Here is an 18,104-nt window from a genome sequence, read left to right as displayed (position 1 = left end):
ACTATCTCCCTGAGCTTGCTCAAACTCACGTCCATTGAGTCGGTGATGCCATCCAACCATCTCAACCTCGGTCGCCCCTTCTCCTCCTGCCCACAATTTTTTCTGGCATCAGGGTCTTTCCCAATGAGTCATAGTCTTTGGGAAGGTAGGTGGACTGTGGCACCTGCATGCAGAAGCTCTGGAAGCAGCTTATTTTGATCAGCCTTCGACACAGCTGTCGAGCATGTGAAGATCCACCAGGCACGGACAGCATGTGAAGCGTTTATCACTGGTGCTGTTCACAAGCCACAGTGAGCACTACTTTGTAAGACAGACCCACCAACAATGAAGCCTCCAAGTCCAGTTGGTTTAAGAGCAAGTTTGAGACTACGATGTGGTGTTTGAGGTGCCTAGGGCAAAAAATTTAAAGAGACACTCACTTGCAGGGCCCTGAGAAGGACGGTCTCTTTAAATTGTACACCCAAGGTCCTCATTTACCTCATCCTAGACCCTATCCTGCAGAAAAGCCCCAAAGTGATGTTGTCTGGAGGAGTCAGGAGCACCTGATCTCCACATTCCATGGCTGAAGCAAACTTACGTCAGGTAGTAAAGTTTACTCACCCCCCGCCCAGTGCATGGAGACTCAGCTATTTCCCTTGAGGGATCGACAGCAACCTGATACACTCACTTCTTCTTTAGGACTAAGTCCCTGAGTCTTGCCAATGCCTGTGTTTTAAAGGGCTAGTTGTGGTGGTGGTTATAGTTGCTAAATCGTGTCTGACTCCCGAGATCCCGTGGCCTGTAGCCCACCAGGCTCCTCTGTCCATGGGATTTCCCAGGTGAGAATACTGGAGTGGGTCACCATTTCCTTCTCCAGGGGATCTTCCCAGCCCCAGGGATTGAACTTGCATCTGCTGCATTGGCAGTCAGATACTTTACCACTGAGCCACCAGGGAAGCCCCCGTTCCACTAGTCTGGTATCTCAGGCCATCATCTCCTGCCATGATTCCTGATGCAAGTCACGAGCTCAGATTGCATCACTTCTACCTTGATTTCACCTCCGTGCGCTTTGTCTCAGATCCACCCGTATTCCCACCCTATTGGATTCCAGGGCCCTTCATCTGCTCCCAGAGACTGCCCTTTGACCTGCTAGTCCAGGCTTCTTGGCATCTGTGGGTCAGTCTCCTTTCGACCAACTCCCAGTTATTTCTGCCCCCATCGGCATTAACAGAACCAATCCAAATATTGTGACAACCAGAAGTTGTATTTTGAAAAGAATGGGCTGGGGCAGTAGTAGCCCTGCCGAGAACCACAGGAAGTAGATGAAAGGGTATATCTTCAATGAGAAACAGGTCAAGCATTTCAGAGCCTCGTTCTTTCCATTCCACTGACTCATAAATCTGCTTGTGTTAAAATCATCAAGGGTAACTTCTGATTTATCTATTTAATACATGCTTAGACACTGCTTAGTACATGCCTGAAACTGTTTAAGAAAAATACTCTACAACTATTAGCTCATTTAATCCCCACAACAACCATCTGAGGTAGGCATCATCATTACTCCCATTTTACAGATCAGGAAACTGGGACTTGGGAGTTTTAATGACTTACCTGAAGTTTCACATCTAATATATGTAGAGGCAGAAATTCAAACCCAGACATTCTGGTTACAGGATATATGGTAAGCACTTTGCTCTACAAGAGACAATCATGTCCCATCCACAAAGAGGTGACTTACTAAATCTGGGGAAAGGATTGAGAAATCTATATGTAACTGAACAAACTTTCAGGTGGTTTTATATAGTAAGAAGGTCACCCATCTACTAACTGATATTTGGTAACTACAGCATTACTCCACACCTCATTTGGGAGAGACAAGACAACAGAAGCTTGCGTGGCTAGAAACAAATCTGTGTTAGATTAAACTGAGGAAAAACAATGTTTGGGATATTATTTACTCAAAATCTTGAAAGCCAAAGTAATAATTTACATCACTTTTACAAAATGGTCAATATTGAACTACGTGTTATTAAAGCAAATGAAATATATTAAGAATATAGCATCAGAGGAAGAGTATAAATAGCATTAATAAATATGAATTATCCTATGAAGCAGGGTATACACCAGCAATGGACTCAAGTGAAAGATGCGTGAAAGAAGGAAGAACAGCCTAGCTATTTGTATCCTAGGCTCCAGACAGACAGCCCTGAACCAGTCAGGCAAGACAAATGATACCAAGTAGCTCTAAAGTATTACTTCGAGCAACACAGGAACCACAGCAACTGAGGGGAAAGATAACAGCAATTAAATAAATGAAGAAAACAAAATAAAATGTGAAAGAACTTTGAAAATAGTTTGTCACCATACCAATATGATTACCACTGTATAGTTTAGTATTACATTATCTTGGGGTGACCTCAGAAAATAAACAGAAACATCTGAACCAAAGCAGACCCATAAGCAACAACTCTCAACACCACCCCTCTGCCAGAGAGGGATGAAAAACCATAGATCAGTCAGGAGTGCTTCTGGCTACTCACTCCAGAAACAACCGTGAAAAGTGTTAGTCGCTCAGTCGTGTCCCACTCTTTGCAACCCCAGGGACTGTAGCCTGCCAGGCTTCTCTGTCCAAAGAATTCTCCAGGCAAGAATACTGGGGTGGGTTGCCATTCCCTTCTCCAGGGGATCTTCCCTACCCAGAAATGGAACCTGGATCTCCCACATTGCAGGTGGATTCTTTACTGTCTGAGCCACAGGAAAGCCCCTAGAAACAACTGTAGGTCAGGGTCAATTCAAATGTTAATCAGAGCTCCCACTCTGCCAGATCCTACCACAGGAGGTGAGTTACAGAGAAGACTGATACCCTGGGAAGTTCATTCTCTAAAGCTTTACACATAAGTGCTCCATCACCCCCAAACACTAATTAAGATGACATCCTTTGTATGTCAGGAGAAGCCCCAGATAAATTGTAGCAAACCCTAAAGGTTTTGGGAAATGGAGCCAGATGGTGGGTTAAGAGAATGCCAAATTTTAGTTTTTAATTAATATACAATTTGACAATGTTTTTAAAAAAATTATTATAGGTGAATAAGACTTCACAACTGAATGTTCTTTGCCAAAATTTTAGCATATTTCAAAATTTCTTTTCAGAGCCTTGTATTACAAACCAAGGCAAATAAGATCCACTTTCATCAAAACTTCTCCAACTTGCTATACTTCCTCAAGTTTTGTCTTTCACTGTGCTCTTTCAGGTTCTGAACAAGGTGATGCTTTAGGACTCTCTTTCTCCTTGCAAAACAAGACTCATTGCATTACTGTGCACGCTGTCTTATTACCTCCCTTAACATGGTCTTAGCCCCATATTAATTATAACTTTCAACCAATTTAATAACTTCTGTTTCATAGGGGACCCTGGAGGTAGATTATTGAGAACTGTTACATGCAAGCATTTCAGCAGACGAATAAAACTCATAAGTTCATATAACACAACTGTCTACAGCCACACACATTCCTTTCTCACCTTCTGAAAGTGGCAAAAATAAATGCATACATTAACACAACTCAAAAGGATAGCCATTCTGTCACATATAAAAGCAAAAGTATATGAACTTAAAATTATGCTTTTATTAATCAATGTTTTAGAATTCAATTTTTAAAAAATCTAGTTACCAAATGATTAATCAGTAATTAATTTAATATTATCTCAGGGTTTTAAGGACTTTTGTATTATATTTAAACTTACATACTACAAAACATAATTTCTATGGATGTAAAAAATTTGTCTTAATAACTTCAGTGAACACAAATTAACATTTTTCATAAATTTAAATATTTTCTAGCAATACTATTAGCTTAATGAGTAAATCAATGTAAGTAGTTTAAGAAGTTCAGATTAGCTGATCTCTTCCTAAGAAAACAAATCTAATGCCTTTTTTAAAATGTGTTTGTATTTATTTACTTAACATTGCTAAATCAAAGAAGAGACACAAATGCCTTTTTTCCTTAAACCAAAATTATTAATCCAGGCTGATTTCTCCAAAGACTCACCTTAATTATATAAACTTGGGTTCTTCAAATGTTTCTAAGCTACAATTTTTTTTTAAGCTTAGCACACCTAAAGCTTTAGAAATTCTATTTCTTTTTAATTTGGGGGATTTATGCAAGTGCATATGTTTGTCTACAGACCAATTAGATCAAAGTTCCTTTAATTTAAGAGGCTTTAGAATGGAATTTTTCAATACCCTACAGAATAGGAAAACATTTTACATTTACTCAGCAAAATATAAAGGCTGTTATAAATTATAGACACAGACATATAGAGAACTTACAGCTTCAGTTTTACAAACTGATCCCCAGGGTAAACTAAACAGAGAAAAACAAAAGTTCACCAGTTTAGATATCAAAAAGCTTTCATCCCAGTTGGTGCACAGCATTCTTAATTAATTTGAGCTCACAAAGGACAAATGAAAAGACTAAAAACCTGGACTCTTGGTTTTCTCACTTCTAATAGAGACTAGATCTCCATCAACCAAAAATTATCACCAAAAATGTACATGTGTGATCAGTCACTTGAGCCATGTTCGACTCTTTGCAACCCTATGAACTGTAGCCCATCAGACTCCTCTGTCCATTGGATTTTCCAGGCAAGAATACTGGAGTGGGTTTCCATGCCCTCCTCCAGGGGATCTTCCTGATCCAGGGATCAAACTCTGGTCTCCTGCATTGCAGGCAGGTTCTTCACCACTGAGACACCGGTGAAGCCCTATCATAAAATGGTTAGGCTATAAACCCGAATTCCCAATCATTGTTACCAATGTGGAATAACTTAGCTAAGCAGAAAGTAGAAAGAAAACCAAAATTTTAAAAAATCACTAAAAAGACAAAACAGACAGTAATCTTAATTCTATAACCGCTTTGGATGTACTCTAAGAGCCAATAAAAGATATTCTTGGGTTTAAACAACTCATGAGGTACACTTCCTTAACCATAAAGTTTGACTCCATCACACGGGTTCACTTCGGCATCTTCATGAAAACTTAAGATATCCTATGTTAAAGTATACTTTTCAAAAACAGAAAATCATTTTTCCTGTACAAATATAAAATGAACATTTGTCAAAGTTTTATTCAACTCATTAATTAATGAGTTAAAAACCAATTCAAAGAGTTTATGAGAAAGTAGACATATATTGATGCTTTTGAACTATGATGTTGGAGAAGACTCTTGAGAGTCCCTTGGACTGCAAGGGGATCCAACCAGTCAGTCCTTAAGGAAATCAGTCCTGAATATTCATTGGAAGGACTGATGCTGAGGCTGAAACACTTTGGCCACTGATGCAAAGAACTGACTCACTGGAAAAGACCCTGATGCTGGGAAAGATGAAGGCAGAAGGAGAAGGGGACAACAGAGGATGAGATGATGGTTCGATGGCATCACTGACTCGATGGACATGAGTTTGAACAAGCTCTGGGAGTTGGTGATGGATAGGGAAGCCTGGTGTGCTGCAGTCCATGGGGTTGCAAAGAGTTGGACAGGATTGAGTGAATGAACTGACTGAGACATATATTAATTTAAAAAATTAGGATAGGATTGCAGAGTTAGATGCAAAACTAATTAATATCTTGAAGAACACTAAATCACAGTTTGTGGAGGTGTCTGGTCTATCAGGTAGAAATTATTTTCATATCTACCAGAAATCTACCAGTTACACCCCTCCACCGCTAACAGAATATAAATGAGCCCAGTCAATAAAAAGTCAAACCTAGAAAAGCTACGAAAGAACACCTAAGTAATCTTTTGCCCATTTCCAAGTTTGGGATAATTTTTCTCATAGGGGTGAGATATTGCAAATATTGCACAGGACATATATACTAAAATTTCATTCATTTATCTGAAATTCATATTTAACAGAGAATCCTGCATTATCTCTTAACCCTAACAACAAACTAACATTAACTTTACCAAGTCTGTACAGGGTCATTACCAAGAGTGTATCTCTCAAATCTGTGTCTGGCTTCCATATTTTTGCCTAGATAATAAATATTAAGTGGTATTTCTACTGAACTTTTATTCTTTATCTTCACCACTAGGGGGCGCATATAATTTACAGTTTACTAGATGCCACAGGGTAAAAAGCGTTTCAACATCCCATCCGCTAGGGTCCGTTCGGGCCCCTAATCGCTTGTGCGCACGCGCGCAAGTACTCCTCGCCCAGATCCGGACTGCGCAGGCGTTCCAGTGAGCACGCGGACGCCATTGACAGGACTCACCGGAAATTGAAAGGGAGGGGCTGGGGCCGCTGGGAGCGCAGACGCGCCGGGGCTGCGGAGGCGGAAGTGCAGGAGTGCCGCCCGGCCTGGCGCCCTGCGTGGTTGCTTCTCCGCGGAGATGCCCAGCCGAGGTGAGCGACCCGAGGACGGCGCTGGGCTCGTCCCTGCTGAGAGCTCGACCCCGCACAAGGAGGAGCTCAGCAGCAAGGTGAGCGCGGGGCGAGGTAACAGGGCCCTCGGGCTGCTCACCGCCGGAGACGAGTCGCGGTGGCCCCGTGGTCTAGTCCCGACTTGGCCCTGCCGCCCCAGGTACAGTGAAAGGGACACCTTGAAACTTGCCCCGAGGTCAGACCCAGATGGTAGTAAGGAGGAAGTTTAGTTGGTTCTGTTTGTTTGGTTTTTTTATTACCAATTTTTAACACTTTAAAAAGTATCATACCGTAAAATTTGGCTCTTTTTCGTTTTCTCTATATTTAACGCGTGTATACATTTGTGTGACCACCACCACAATTGGAATGTAGACAAGTTCCACGACCCTAAAAGACTCCCTTTATAGCCAAGCTTTCTCGCGCGCAAAAGCTCCGGCCGTCCCTGATCTGCTCTACATCAGGATAGCCTTATCCCTCCCAGCACATCACGTAGATGAAATCACAGCTTATGCCTCTCTCCCGCTTAATGTGTTTGAGATTCATGGTTGGGTTTTTTCCTATGTACTCTTAGTTAAAACTTTTAGAAATTACCACCCACCCTAGATGGGCTGCCTGTAGTCTCAGAAAATGTCAGCACCATCCATGCAGTTGTCCATGCCAGTAACCTGGGAGCCCATCTTTGCATCCATCACGAAGTTCTGTCAGTTTCACATTTGAGGCCTCTTTGTAAGGTCTTCCTTTATCACTGTGTACACTTTGAACCATCTTAAATCCGCCCCTTGCGTCTGCCATAGGGAATCCTGCAAAAGTTTCCCAGCTGGTCTCTCCTTATCCATTGTTACCTTCTTCCCGTCTGCCCTTCATTTAGCTGGACCTGTGCTCCTAAAAATGTTATTTCATTGTTGCTCTTTTGCTCCTCCCCCCACAAAAGGGAGCCAATATAACGCCATAAATGGAAAAAAGAAAAAAAAAAAAAAAAGTTTTTTTAACTTGAAATGAGGATGGCTATAATCTTTCAGGTAATAGATGTCTGAGATAATACTTTGGTTCTGTCCCAAACTGACGCTGGCGTCTTGGGCACATCTGATTCCTCTGTTACAATTTCCTTGTCTGAAGTATTAATGTATACCTGCCATTCCTAAAATGAATGGGAAAGTGCTATTCGAAGCCTTAAAAGGAACTTGTACAAATTCAGTCTTGGAATTCAACCCAATCTCTGTAATCAGTCACTACAGTGACTGGCAGCTGGAAGGCAGAAGGGTACACATCTGTGGGGAATGAATTTTCAAACTGCGCACAGCCTGCTCTGATTACTATCATAGCATGCCACTTACACTTACATATAACAGATTCCCCCAGGCGTCAGAGGTTACAAAATAACGCTGTTAGAGGCTCTAATGACACTATGTAATCAGTCATGTTTGCAGTATCACTGTCGTTACTGAAAAGAGCTTAAAAGAAATTTAGTTTCCATTTAGTTGAGCCCTCTTCTACTTAAAAAAGGTGAGACCTAGTTCAAGAGTGCCAGCCCTGTGCTAGCTTTTGAGATACAAAGAGGAATAAAGCAAAGATGGAAAAGTGATGAGTCATACTACCCCTGGTGGCTCAGACAATAAAGAGTCTGCCTGCAATGCCAGAGACGTGGGTTCAATCCCTGGGTGGGGAAGATCCCCTGGAGAATGGAGGGGCAACCCACTCCAGTATTCTTGCTTGGAGAATCCCATGGATGGAGGAGACTGGTAGTCCACGCGGTCGAAGAGTCAGACATGACTGAACGACTAATACTTACTTACCCCCCATGTAGGATACTTAACTACTACTTGCTTAGTCTGTCTGGCTATACCATTTTGTATGTAAATCATGAAAAGCATGGCTATTGGGAGGGAACGGTCACCCACTCCTCATTCCATTTGTTTTGTTTTTTGTTTTTTAATTTAAGATACAATTAAACCATTGAAAACTTGGTATTACTTTCAGGTCTTGGTGAATTTTTTTTTACATAATCTCTATTTTAAATAAAAGATATAAACTTTGTTTAGTAACTATAGTTCTTGCCTGAATATGAGTGTTGGTTGCCAACCCCCTGTCTGGGTATAAAGGGCCATTTAACACTTTGTATGTCTAATCACTTTTCCCCTCAACTTTCCGCCACCTGCATGTCCACACAGACTGCTGTTGTAAAGAGTCTGTATATTCCCAAATTGCCCATTTGGACAATCAATGCTTAGAGCCCCTTATCCTATCTCTTTAAAGGGCTCTTATTGAGCATACTTTGATCATCTCTGATTTAACAAGTTTTCTTTATTTCAATAGATTAAAGAACAAAAAGTAGTTGTGGATGAACTTTCTAACCTGAAGAAAAACAGGGTGAGTTATTAGATTTACTCTGAATACTATGTGGGAGGGTTTGATATCAATTGTATAAATCTGTGTATTAATCATAGTTGCTAATAATGTTTCCCCAACATATGCAATTGACATTACCTGTGAATCAAATGATACTGATTGTACTATGTTATCCTGGAGCTGTAGTCAATAATGGTATTTATTTTGTACTTGAATTTGGTGTATTCTCTTGACATAAATAAACTTTGAATCTATTGAGAAGAGAAGAAGCTATACAGGTGAATGTGGATAATTATTTTTTGTTTGTTCATTTTTTAAAAAAGACAGATGCTACTGCTTCCTCGCCCCACCTCCTCCTTTACTCCAAGCTTCCAAATCTCTAACATGGTTATTTAACTCCATTTTCATGAACATATTCATAAATAAGCAAGTTTCTGCTTAGCGGGTCATTGTACTGCCAAACATTGTATTTTAAAGTTAAGAAATGACTTGAGCCCTCTAAAGCTTTTGAAGATTACTGGATAACAGACAGGTTAGACATTTCTCATATGTGGAGTAATAGCAGTTAAGGTACAGTGGATAACAAACTTGTATAAAGCAAATTGGCAAAATGTGTCAAAGTCTTAAAGCTGTGTGCTATTATGATCCAGCAAATCTAATTTGATTCCTATTTATAGGAATTGATACATTAGGAAAGTATCATGGAGTGCACAGAAATTTAGTTACAAAGACATTCATCACAAGTTTGATTTATAATAGTGAAAAGTTGACAACATCTAAATGACCAAATAAACTATAATATTATTGAAGAAAAATGGTATTAAGTATGTTCAGAGAAAAAAAAAAAGTTTTGCCTAAGTGTTAATGGTAGCAGTTTCTAGATTGTTGGATAATGGGTGACTTCTTTATCTTTATCTGCCAAGGTATTGTTCTGAACATGTTACTAATGTTCAATAGTAAGCAGTAACAGGGTTCAGAGTTTTGACGTCTACCTTTTAGATCAAATCATGATATTAGCCTAACTTATGTTTTGCAGAAAGTATATAGGCAGCAACAGAACAGCAACATATTCTTTCTTGCAGACCGAACAGAAATGCTTTCTGAAAGCAAAAGTAAGTTTTTTTGGTACATTATACAGAAACAAAAAGAAATTCTTTTGTGGGCTTTCTGTGGAAATTCGTGATGGTGCCTAAATTACACTGTCTATAGCTGAATGTATAAATATATATATCTAAAGATTGGATGGTGGTATACCAGTTAATAAAATTAGTGGAATGGTTTGGTTTTCTTCAAGTTAGCCTTCCAATGGTGAGTTAACAGTAACAATAAAATCAAATTTAAGAACTATAAGATGTGTTGGAAAGCCACAATAATTAATGTAAGCTTTAGAATTTTAGACAGATATAGGTATGAAATATTCTGCCAATTTCTGCCTTTTTGATTTTGAGTGAATCACTTTGAGCCTGCAAAGTCTTACGGAATTTAATTAAAATGATATGTATATAAACTGTGCATAGCTCAATGCCTGGGTCAAAATAAGCATTTAACAACATAAACGAGATCCCTAAATAATAAATATTCATCAGAAGTCTGTTGTAAATTATTATTTAAACTAGCACAGTACATATGTGGTTCAGTCTTGGAAAATAGCTTGTTTTGCCTTTTGAATTACTAGGTAAAGCTTCAAGAATTTTTATTCTTTACTGTGTCTTCTCCCCTCTCCCACAGATATATTGGATGAGCTGAGGAAAGAATATCAAGAAATAGAAAACTCAGAGAAAACCAAAATCAAGAAATAGCCAACTTGATTTTACAGAGCAATGTGTGGCATTTGTTGTGCAGTAAGCTTTTCTGTTGAGCATTTTAGCAAAGATTTGAAAGAGGATTTACTGTGTAATCTTAAACGACGGGGGCCCAATAGTAGTAAACAGTTGTTAAGGTCCAGTGTTAACTACCAGTGTTTATTCTCTGGCCATGTCCTTCACTTAAGAGGTGTGTTGACTGCCCAGCCTGTGGAAGATGAAAGAGGCAATGTATTCCTGTGGAATGGAGAAGTCTTTAGTGGGATCAAGGTTGAAGCCGAAGAGAATGATACTCAAATCATGTTTCATTATCTTTCCTCTTGTAAGAATGAATCTGATATTTTGTCACTCTTCTCAAAAGTCCAGGGTCCTTGGTCTTTTATATATTATCAAGCATCTAGCCATTCTTTATGGTTTGGTAGGGACTTTTTTGGTCGTCGTAGCTTGCTTTGGCATTTTAGTAACTTGGGCAAGAGTTTCTGCCTCTCTTCAGTTGGCACCCAAGCATCTGGAGTGGCCGATCAGTGGCAGGAAGTTCCAGCATCTGGAATTTTCAGAATTGATCTCAAGTCTGTTTCCATTTCCCAGTCTGTTGTTTTGAAGTTGTATCCTTGGAAATACAATTCTGGGGGGGATGATATCAGAGAATGTGTTAATAGCCTGACTGAGATTTCAGCAGCCTTGCCAACATTTGTCTTGGTGGCAGCAAATGAAGCCAAACTGTATCTTAAAGAACCTGTTGTCCCTTTAAATATGGCGTTGCCACAAGCTGCATTTGAGACCCATTGCAGCAGCATTTCCAGGAGTCCGCTGACAAGAGAGACCCTTCCGGTCTTTCTTACTGATCGACACACGAAGGAAGTAGTTCAGCAGTTCATTGACGTCCTGAGTATCGCAGTCAAGAGACGTGTCTTGTGTTTACCTAGGGATGAAAAGCTGACACCAGGCGAAGTTTTGAAAACTAATAATAGGAAAGCAAATGTTGCAGTTCTGTTTTCTGGAGGGATAGATTCCATGGTCATTGCAGCGCTTGCTGACCATCATATTCCTTTAGATGAACCAATTGATCTTCTCAATGTGGCTTTCATGACTAAAGAAAAGACCATACCAGTTAATTTTAACAAAAAAGGGAGAAAACAGAAAAATCATTGTGAGATGCCCTCTGAGGAATTCTCTGGAAGCGCTGCTGCTGCCGCCGCTGCCAGCCCTGGGGAACAGTTCAGTGTACCAGATCGAGTCACAGGAAGAGCGGGACTGAAAGAACTGCACGCTGCCAGCCCGTCGCGGATTTGGAATTTTGTTGAAATTAATGTTTCTCTAGAAGAACTGCAAAGATTAAGAAGAACTCGAATATCGCACTTAATCCAGCCCTTGGATACAGTCCTGGATGATAGCATTGGCTGTGCAGTCTGGTTTGCTTCCCGAGGAGCTGGCTGGTTAGTGACCCAGGATGGAGCACAGCCGTATCACAGCCGTGCAAAGGTACGACACAGCGGCTCAGGACTTCTGAGGCCTCATTTTGACCCTTAAAGCTTTTAACGCTTAAGTTGCAAGGATATAGCATCTTTTAATTGCATTTAAACTACAACACAAAGTATATGACTTTGTAAAAATTGGGCATATTTTGCTATCTTAGGACTTTGCCTTGTGGATTTTTTTCTGAAAATGTTATCTTTGGGATTATTATTTTTTTTAAGCTTTTATTTTCCTTACTGCATAGTAGGTGATATTCTGATGTAGATTTCTTTCAACTTTTGTAGGTGGTTCTCACTGGAATTGGTGCCGATGAGCAGCTTGCGGGTTATTCTCGTCATCGGGCCCGCTTCCTGACACATGGGCTGGAAGGACTGAATGAGGAAATCGCAATGGAGCTGGGTCGAATTTCTTCTAGAAATCTTGGTCGTGATGATAGAGTTATCAGTGATCATGGAAAAGAAGCAAGGTAATTCTTGTTGTCTGTTGGAGGGTTTTTCCATGATTTTGTCAAAGCAGTAGACTGAACCTAAAAAGGAGACTTTTAGGTTCCTTTTTCTTTGGATACTTGTTCAAATGACTAACAGTAGCGCCAGTATCTTGGCTTTGTATTACAGCTAGTCAGAAGCATGCTGGAGAGGAACCAGAGGAACAGTTTTTCCAGAACTCATTCTCCAAGAAATGGCTTTACAGTAATTTTCAAAGGGGATACAGTGACGTGATTAAAGGCTACAGTGAAAGACTGTAAAACTTGAGGTAGTGAAACACTGAGGGGAGGTATTTCAAGGGTTCTGTTTTGTTTCAAATGTTTGCTTTCTTCCCAAGCTTCCTTCTCCAGTGTGACAGAGCCTGACTTTGTAGACATTTCTTGTATGTACAGGCATACTTGGAAATCCTGCATGCTCAGTTCCAGACCATTGCAACAAAGCAAGTCAAATGAATTTTTTGGTTTTCCAGTGCATACAAAAACTATCTTTATACTATGCTGTAGTCTATTAAGTATGCAGCAGCATACTTTTATTATGCTATATTTAGACATAAATATGTATTTAGTATTTAAAATATGTATTTATGTATTTAGACATAAACATACATTTGTCTAAATTTTTATATATATACCTTAATTTAAAAATACAAAACAAAAAAAAGAAAAAACAAAACAAAAAAATAAAATAAAAAACAAAAAGCAGTCTCAGTGATAACATCAAAGATCGTTGATCACATATCACCGTAACAAATATAATCGTTCTTGTTTTTGTTGTTGTTTAGTCGCTAAGTCATGTCCAGCTCTTTCTGCAACCCCATGGTCGCTCACCAGACTCCTCTGTCAATGGGATTTCTCAGGCACCAATAATGGAGTGGGTTGCCACCATTTCTTCTCCAGGGATCTGCCCGGCCCAGGGATTGAACCCAGGTCTCCTGTACTGGCAGGCAGATTCTTTACCACTGAGCCACAAGGGAAGCCCAACAGATAGAACAAGAAAAATTTGAAATATGGAAGCATTTCCAAAAATGTCACATTGAAACATGACGTCAGCAAATGCTGTTGGGAAAATGGCACGACTGATAGACTTTGCCCATCACAGGTTGCCACAAACTTCTAGTTTGTTAAGAAAAACAAAAGCAGTCTCAGTGAAGCAGAGTAAAACAAGGCACGCCTGTGTAGACCATACTGAGTCAGACGGTGGCTCCAGCGCTGGAGTCCCCTCTCTCATAGGCGTTTTGAACACAATTGAGTCATACATCCCAAATTATCGTAATAGTTTCAGAGATCAAGGCACTTACATGTATATATTCTTTTTTAATCCTAGGGGTTTGTGTTTACCTACAGCATATTTCTGATAATAGTAAACAAATGCTTGAATACAACTTTTTGAAGCATTAAGGAAAAAGATGTGTCATTTAATTATAAAAAGTAGAACTTTGTTCAAGTAGGTTAATTTATTAAGTGGTAGTTTTATTGCAGGGGTACAAGCATGCAAGGAGTCCAGATGAGCATTGTGGGAGTTGTAACATCATAATATACCAGCTCTGAGACTTCATTGTTTTCTTATCTCTAGTTTGTTATGCCTATGTTGCCAGTTCTGACATGTAAAATTAACGTAATTTTCAAAATCTTATCATAAAGAAATAAGTAACACCACAATACAAAGTGTGTAAAATGTTTTCCTTTTGAAATGTATCTATATATGAGAGATAAAAAAAATTCAGCCTATTTCAGCTTGGTTAGAGAAAAGGAAATTTATTTTATTCAGTAAAAGCAGTTAATTCTAAAGGACCGCCCCCCCCCCCCCAATATGATACCCAGGGATAAAAATGGATATGAAGAGTGTTTAAAACAGCTAGTGCAGAATTGTAATTGAACGAACACCACTATAGTGGCTAGATCTAAACCAGTTTATTAATGGATTTTGGCATACATATTAACCATACTCTATTAATTAGTTTCTCGTTTAAATTTGCTTTCACGATTCATTTTTATAAAATATTCTGTTTAAAGAATGCCTTTACCCTTTCCGATCTCTCTACTTAAAGTAAAATGTAAAACACTACTGTAATTGGGGATGGGGGAGGAATTGGAGTATTTTAAACAAACAAAAAAGAACAGAATTTGCTAGGAAATTAGGGGAGCCTAAAGAGCAGAGAGTTGTATTCCTTAAGTTCAGTTTCTTTAGACATGTGAAGAGCAGACACAGTTTGAATGATTAACTCAAGACCATGCTTGTTTTCAAGGCATTCCTGAAGATACCTTATGAAACAATTTGAAATTATTTCTTGACATCATAGGCTTAATTTGTTTATTTATTGAGGGAAAAATTTTTTACATTTTAGTATGTGTATTAAAATTAGACAAGTGTTGTGAAAATATTTTTAATGTGATTAAACTGTAAAGTTGTATAAGTAACTAGAATATTTTTAATTTAGAAAAATTGTGCCCTCAATAATTAATTTATACCTTAAATTTTAACATATTAAATAAAATACAAACAAAATAATCCCAAGAGATAACTTTTTTTTAATAGTGGTTGTACTTTCTATTTTAGATTTCCTTTCCTGGATGAAAATGTTGTCTCCTTTCTAAATTCCCTACCAGTCTGGGAAAAGGCAAACTTGACTTTACCCCGTGGAATTGGTGAAAAACTAATTTTGCGTCTTGCAGCAGTGGAACTTGGTCTAACAGCCTCTGCTCTTCTGCCAAAGCGGGCCATGCAATTTGGATCCAGAATTGCAAAAATGGAAAAGAATAATGAAAAGGCATCTGATAAATGTGAAAGACTCCAAATCATCTCCTTAGAAAACCTTTCTGTTGAAAACTAGATGTTTCATAGTGTAAGAACATTTACTGAATGGTGGTTTTTTAAAAAAATAAAATACTCTGCTTTATTATTGCCTAATGTGGTTTTAAAGTTCACTACATGAATTTTTATGTAACTTTGTGGAGTAGTGCAACCAATTTAATCAAATTGATACTCCAGAGAAAGATTACACTTGGAAGAACAACCTGGTTATTTTAAACTGTGATATTAATATTGTTTTGAACTCTTACATGGTTATGTCCCACTAGCAACAGTGACAAAAGGCAGCTTTTATGGACTCTTTTCATGGTAGCTACATCCAGAAGTACTAGTAACTCAATTTGTTATCATTGTTATTTAACAGATGAGAGAACTAAGGTTTTTGAGGTTCACACTCCTGATTGATATGTGGTACATCTCTTTAGACAGCTCATTGACCTGCTCTCAGAACTTTTGAAGACTATTTTGAATATTCTCCTGTCCGACAAATCTCTGACGTCCCTGTTTTCCCATTGTCAGCTTGTGACTTGAGCTTTTCACAGAGAAATCAAAATGAAGCCGAGAACTACTTGATTTTCCAACACCAAAAGTCCTAACTTACCTGTATGTGCACCCATCCTTTTCTCCCTTCTTGCTATTAGAAAGAGAAATGTATTTAAAATGTTCTAGTATATACCAATTTAAAATGCATACCCCTGGTCCTACACCTTCCATCTCTTGGCTCCCATCCACCTTCACCCTTTCAACCTTTTCACATATCTACTGAACTTTCACTGCAACCGGACATCCACCCACAGTACTCATCCGTGACCATCATACCAAGGTCACATTTGGCATCCATCCCCATTTAGGGCTGACACCCTTTCTAGGTCTGGACATACTGTGATTCTCCTAATTATAGTGGAAAAGAAAGATTAGGATATTAGCAGGCGTGTATCGGCTTTCCAGCTGGCTCTAGTGGTAAAGAACCTGGCCTGCCAATGCAGGAGACATAAGAGACGTGAGTTCGATCCCTGTCATGAAGAGCCCCTGGAGGAAGGCATGGCAACCGACTCCAGTATTCTTGCCTGGAGAACCCCATGCACAGAGGAGCCTGGTGGGCTACAGTCCATGGGGTTGCACAGAGTTGGACACAACTGAAGCAATTTAGCACAAGCGTGTGTCAAAAGACTTTCACATGCCCAGAATTTTATCTCCTGTCAAGTGCAGTGTTCAAACCAGATTGAGATATTACCTGAATAGCTTTCAACTGGATGACTTCGTGGTCCTGAGCACTAAACTGATGCTCCTAATGGGAGTAGAAAAACTTGAGGTTTGCCCTGCAGCCTAGAGTTGAATAGTAATGATTTTTATAACAACAATATAGTTCAATACTAAAAACATGCCAGAAACTAGTCTGAATTTTACGTGTATTATTTTAATCAACTGAATCTCTAAAGGAGATCTCTAGTTCACTTGTTCTGGCAGGATACTCTGTGTGCATGTTTTTTTTTTTTTTTTTTTTTTTTTGGTTTTTGTTCTGTTCCCAGAGGGCCTGATTTTTTACAACTTTTTTGATACTTAATCCCATAAACTGGAATGAAATTCTATGTTAATCCTTCAAACAAAGCAAAAGTCTTTCCCAAGATCCCATGTAAAACAAACCATCTGGGTACCTGAACAAAACCTTTTAGGTAGAGAAATTTACATTACTCATAGGTCATAAGTGCAAACACGCAACTCCTAAAGAAGACAGTGATTTGACATCCCTTGCCCTGGGAAAGCAGTAACAAATTTACTAATACTACCACCACAGCAGCTAATATAATGACATTGTTGGACTAAGAAATTCTACCCTCAAACAGTTAACGAAAACCTTGCTGCTGCTGCTAAGTCACTTCAGTCTTGTCTGACTCTGTGCAACCCCCATAGAGGGCACCCCACCAGGCTCCTCTGTCCCTGGGGTTCTCCAGGCAAGAACACTGGAGTGGGTTGCCATTTCCTTCTCCAACCAAAACCCTCTCTGTTGCTAAATTCAGTGAAAAGTTTGGGTTCTCATCTCGACCTAGAGCAGCATCCAGTGAGGCTGGCCAGTCTCTTCTCCTGGCTTCTATGACCAGACTTGGCTTTCTGCTCTCCTGACTCCTCGCTGTTTGTATTCTTTCCTGCCTCCACCCTCTCCACATGACCTTTAAATAATTAAATTTCTCAGGTCTCCATCCTGGGTTCTCAATTCTCTATTCTCTTTCATGGTGATTCCAGCCATTTCCCTGGCCTCATTTACCCTAAGCCAGCCCAAATGTATTCCTCTAACCCAAGCTGCTGCTTTTAACTCAGACCTTTGTATCTAAGGCACATCTGACATCTCTGCTTGGTTCTCTCACAGGTAAAACTGAACTCTTCAATCTTGCCCTGATCCTGCATGTCTGACAAACTTGGGCGTCACTACATGACCACCTTCTTTTTAAACTCTCCCACTCCTCAATCTGTTACCAATCAGCGATCCTTACTTCTCAAACGCCCCTACCCAAGCCTGTACCTACCCTCTACTGCCACAAATTGAGCCCAAACTCTTGGGATAAAGTTCAAAAACTTTAAACAGCTTGTATAGTCCAGCCCTCACCTACCTCCTCATCATATTTTTGTGTCCACATCTTTCTTGTTCTCCATGCAGAGTTTTGTTCCATTGCTCAAAAATTCAACTTTCTTCTCAGCTCAGTTGTCCATCACCTGTTGTTCCCTACCCTCGGAAAGCTACTTCTCCAACTCTCTGCTTGGATAGACCTTTATCAGGCTTAGCTTAAAAGATCA

At 39.5% G+C, this 18,104-nt stretch overlaps 3 protein-coding genes across 3 annotated transcripts in view; all 3 read left to right on the top strand.

The window, feature by feature from the left end:
- Positions 1-6,272: 6,272 nt before the first annotated feature.
- ASDURF (ASNSD1 upstream open reading frame) lies at positions 6,273-10,610 on the top strand. Its single transcript, XM_061135789.1, has 4 exons — positions 6,273-6,456; positions 8,711-8,764; positions 9,780-9,855; positions 10,472-10,610. Exons 1-4 carry the CDS (start codon positions 6,367-6,369, stop codon positions 10,540-10,542), a joined length of 291 nt encoding a protein of 96 aa, XP_060991772.1. The 5' UTR covers positions 6,273-6,366; the 3' UTR covers positions 10,543-10,610.
- On the top strand, positions 10,564-15,402 carry ASNSD1 (asparagine synthetase domain containing 1). The gene is made up of 3 exons (XM_061135788.1): positions 10,564-12,027; positions 12,306-12,487; positions 15,063-15,402. Exons 1-3 carry the CDS (start codon positions 10,564-10,566, stop codon positions 15,334-15,336), a joined length of 1,920 nt encoding a protein of 639 aa, XP_060991771.1. The 3' UTR covers positions 15,337-15,402.
- Positions 15,403-15,506: 104 nt separating this feature from the next.
- The window catches only part of ANKAR (ankyrin and armadillo repeat containing), a 57,389-nt gene continuing 54,791 nt past the window's right edge, over positions 15,507-18,104 (top strand). Inside the window, exon 1 of the mRNA XM_061135787.1 lies at positions 15,507-15,917. The gene's annotated coding sequence lies outside the window, so the exon portion shown is untranslated. The remainder of the gene's footprint in view (positions 15,918-18,104) is intronic.

This window comes from Dama dama, chromosome 33, assembly GCF_033118175.1.
Source record: "Dama dama isolate Ldn47 chromosome 33, ASM3311817v1, whole genome shotgun sequence".
Taxonomy (NCBI): Eukaryota; Metazoa; Chordata; class Mammalia; order Artiodactyla; family Cervidae; genus Dama; species Dama dama.
Note: the sequence above shows the minus strand (reverse complement) of the source record. Positions and strands in the feature narration are given on the sequence as shown.

Excerpts from the sequence above, each read along its gene's own strand:
- ASDURF (XM_061135789.1), top strand. The coding sequence starts at position 6,367 with ATGCCCAGCCGAGGTGAGCGACCCGAGGACGGCGCTGGGCTCGTCCCT. Across the intron at positions 6,457-8,710 it reads AGGAGGAGCTCAGCAGCAAG|ATTAAAGAACAAAAAGTAGT; the intron begins GTGAGCGCGGGG and ends TTATTTCAATAG. Across the intron at positions 8,765-9,779 it reads CTAACCTGAAGAAAAACAGG|AAAGTATATAGGCAGCAACA; the intron begins GTGAGTTATTAG and ends TATGTTTTGCAG.
- ASNSD1 (XM_061135788.1), top strand. The coding sequence starts at position 10,564 with ATGTGTGGCATTTGTTGTGCAGTAAGCTTTTCTGTTGAGCATTTTAGC. Across the intron at positions 12,028-12,305 it reads CGTATCACAGCCGTGCAAAG|GTGGTTCTCACTGGAATTGG; the intron begins GTACGACACAGC and ends CAACTTTTGTAG. Across the intron at positions 12,488-15,062 it reads GATCATGGAAAAGAAGCAAG|ATTTCCTTTCCTGGATGAAA; the intron begins GTAATTCTTGTT and ends TTTCTATTTTAG.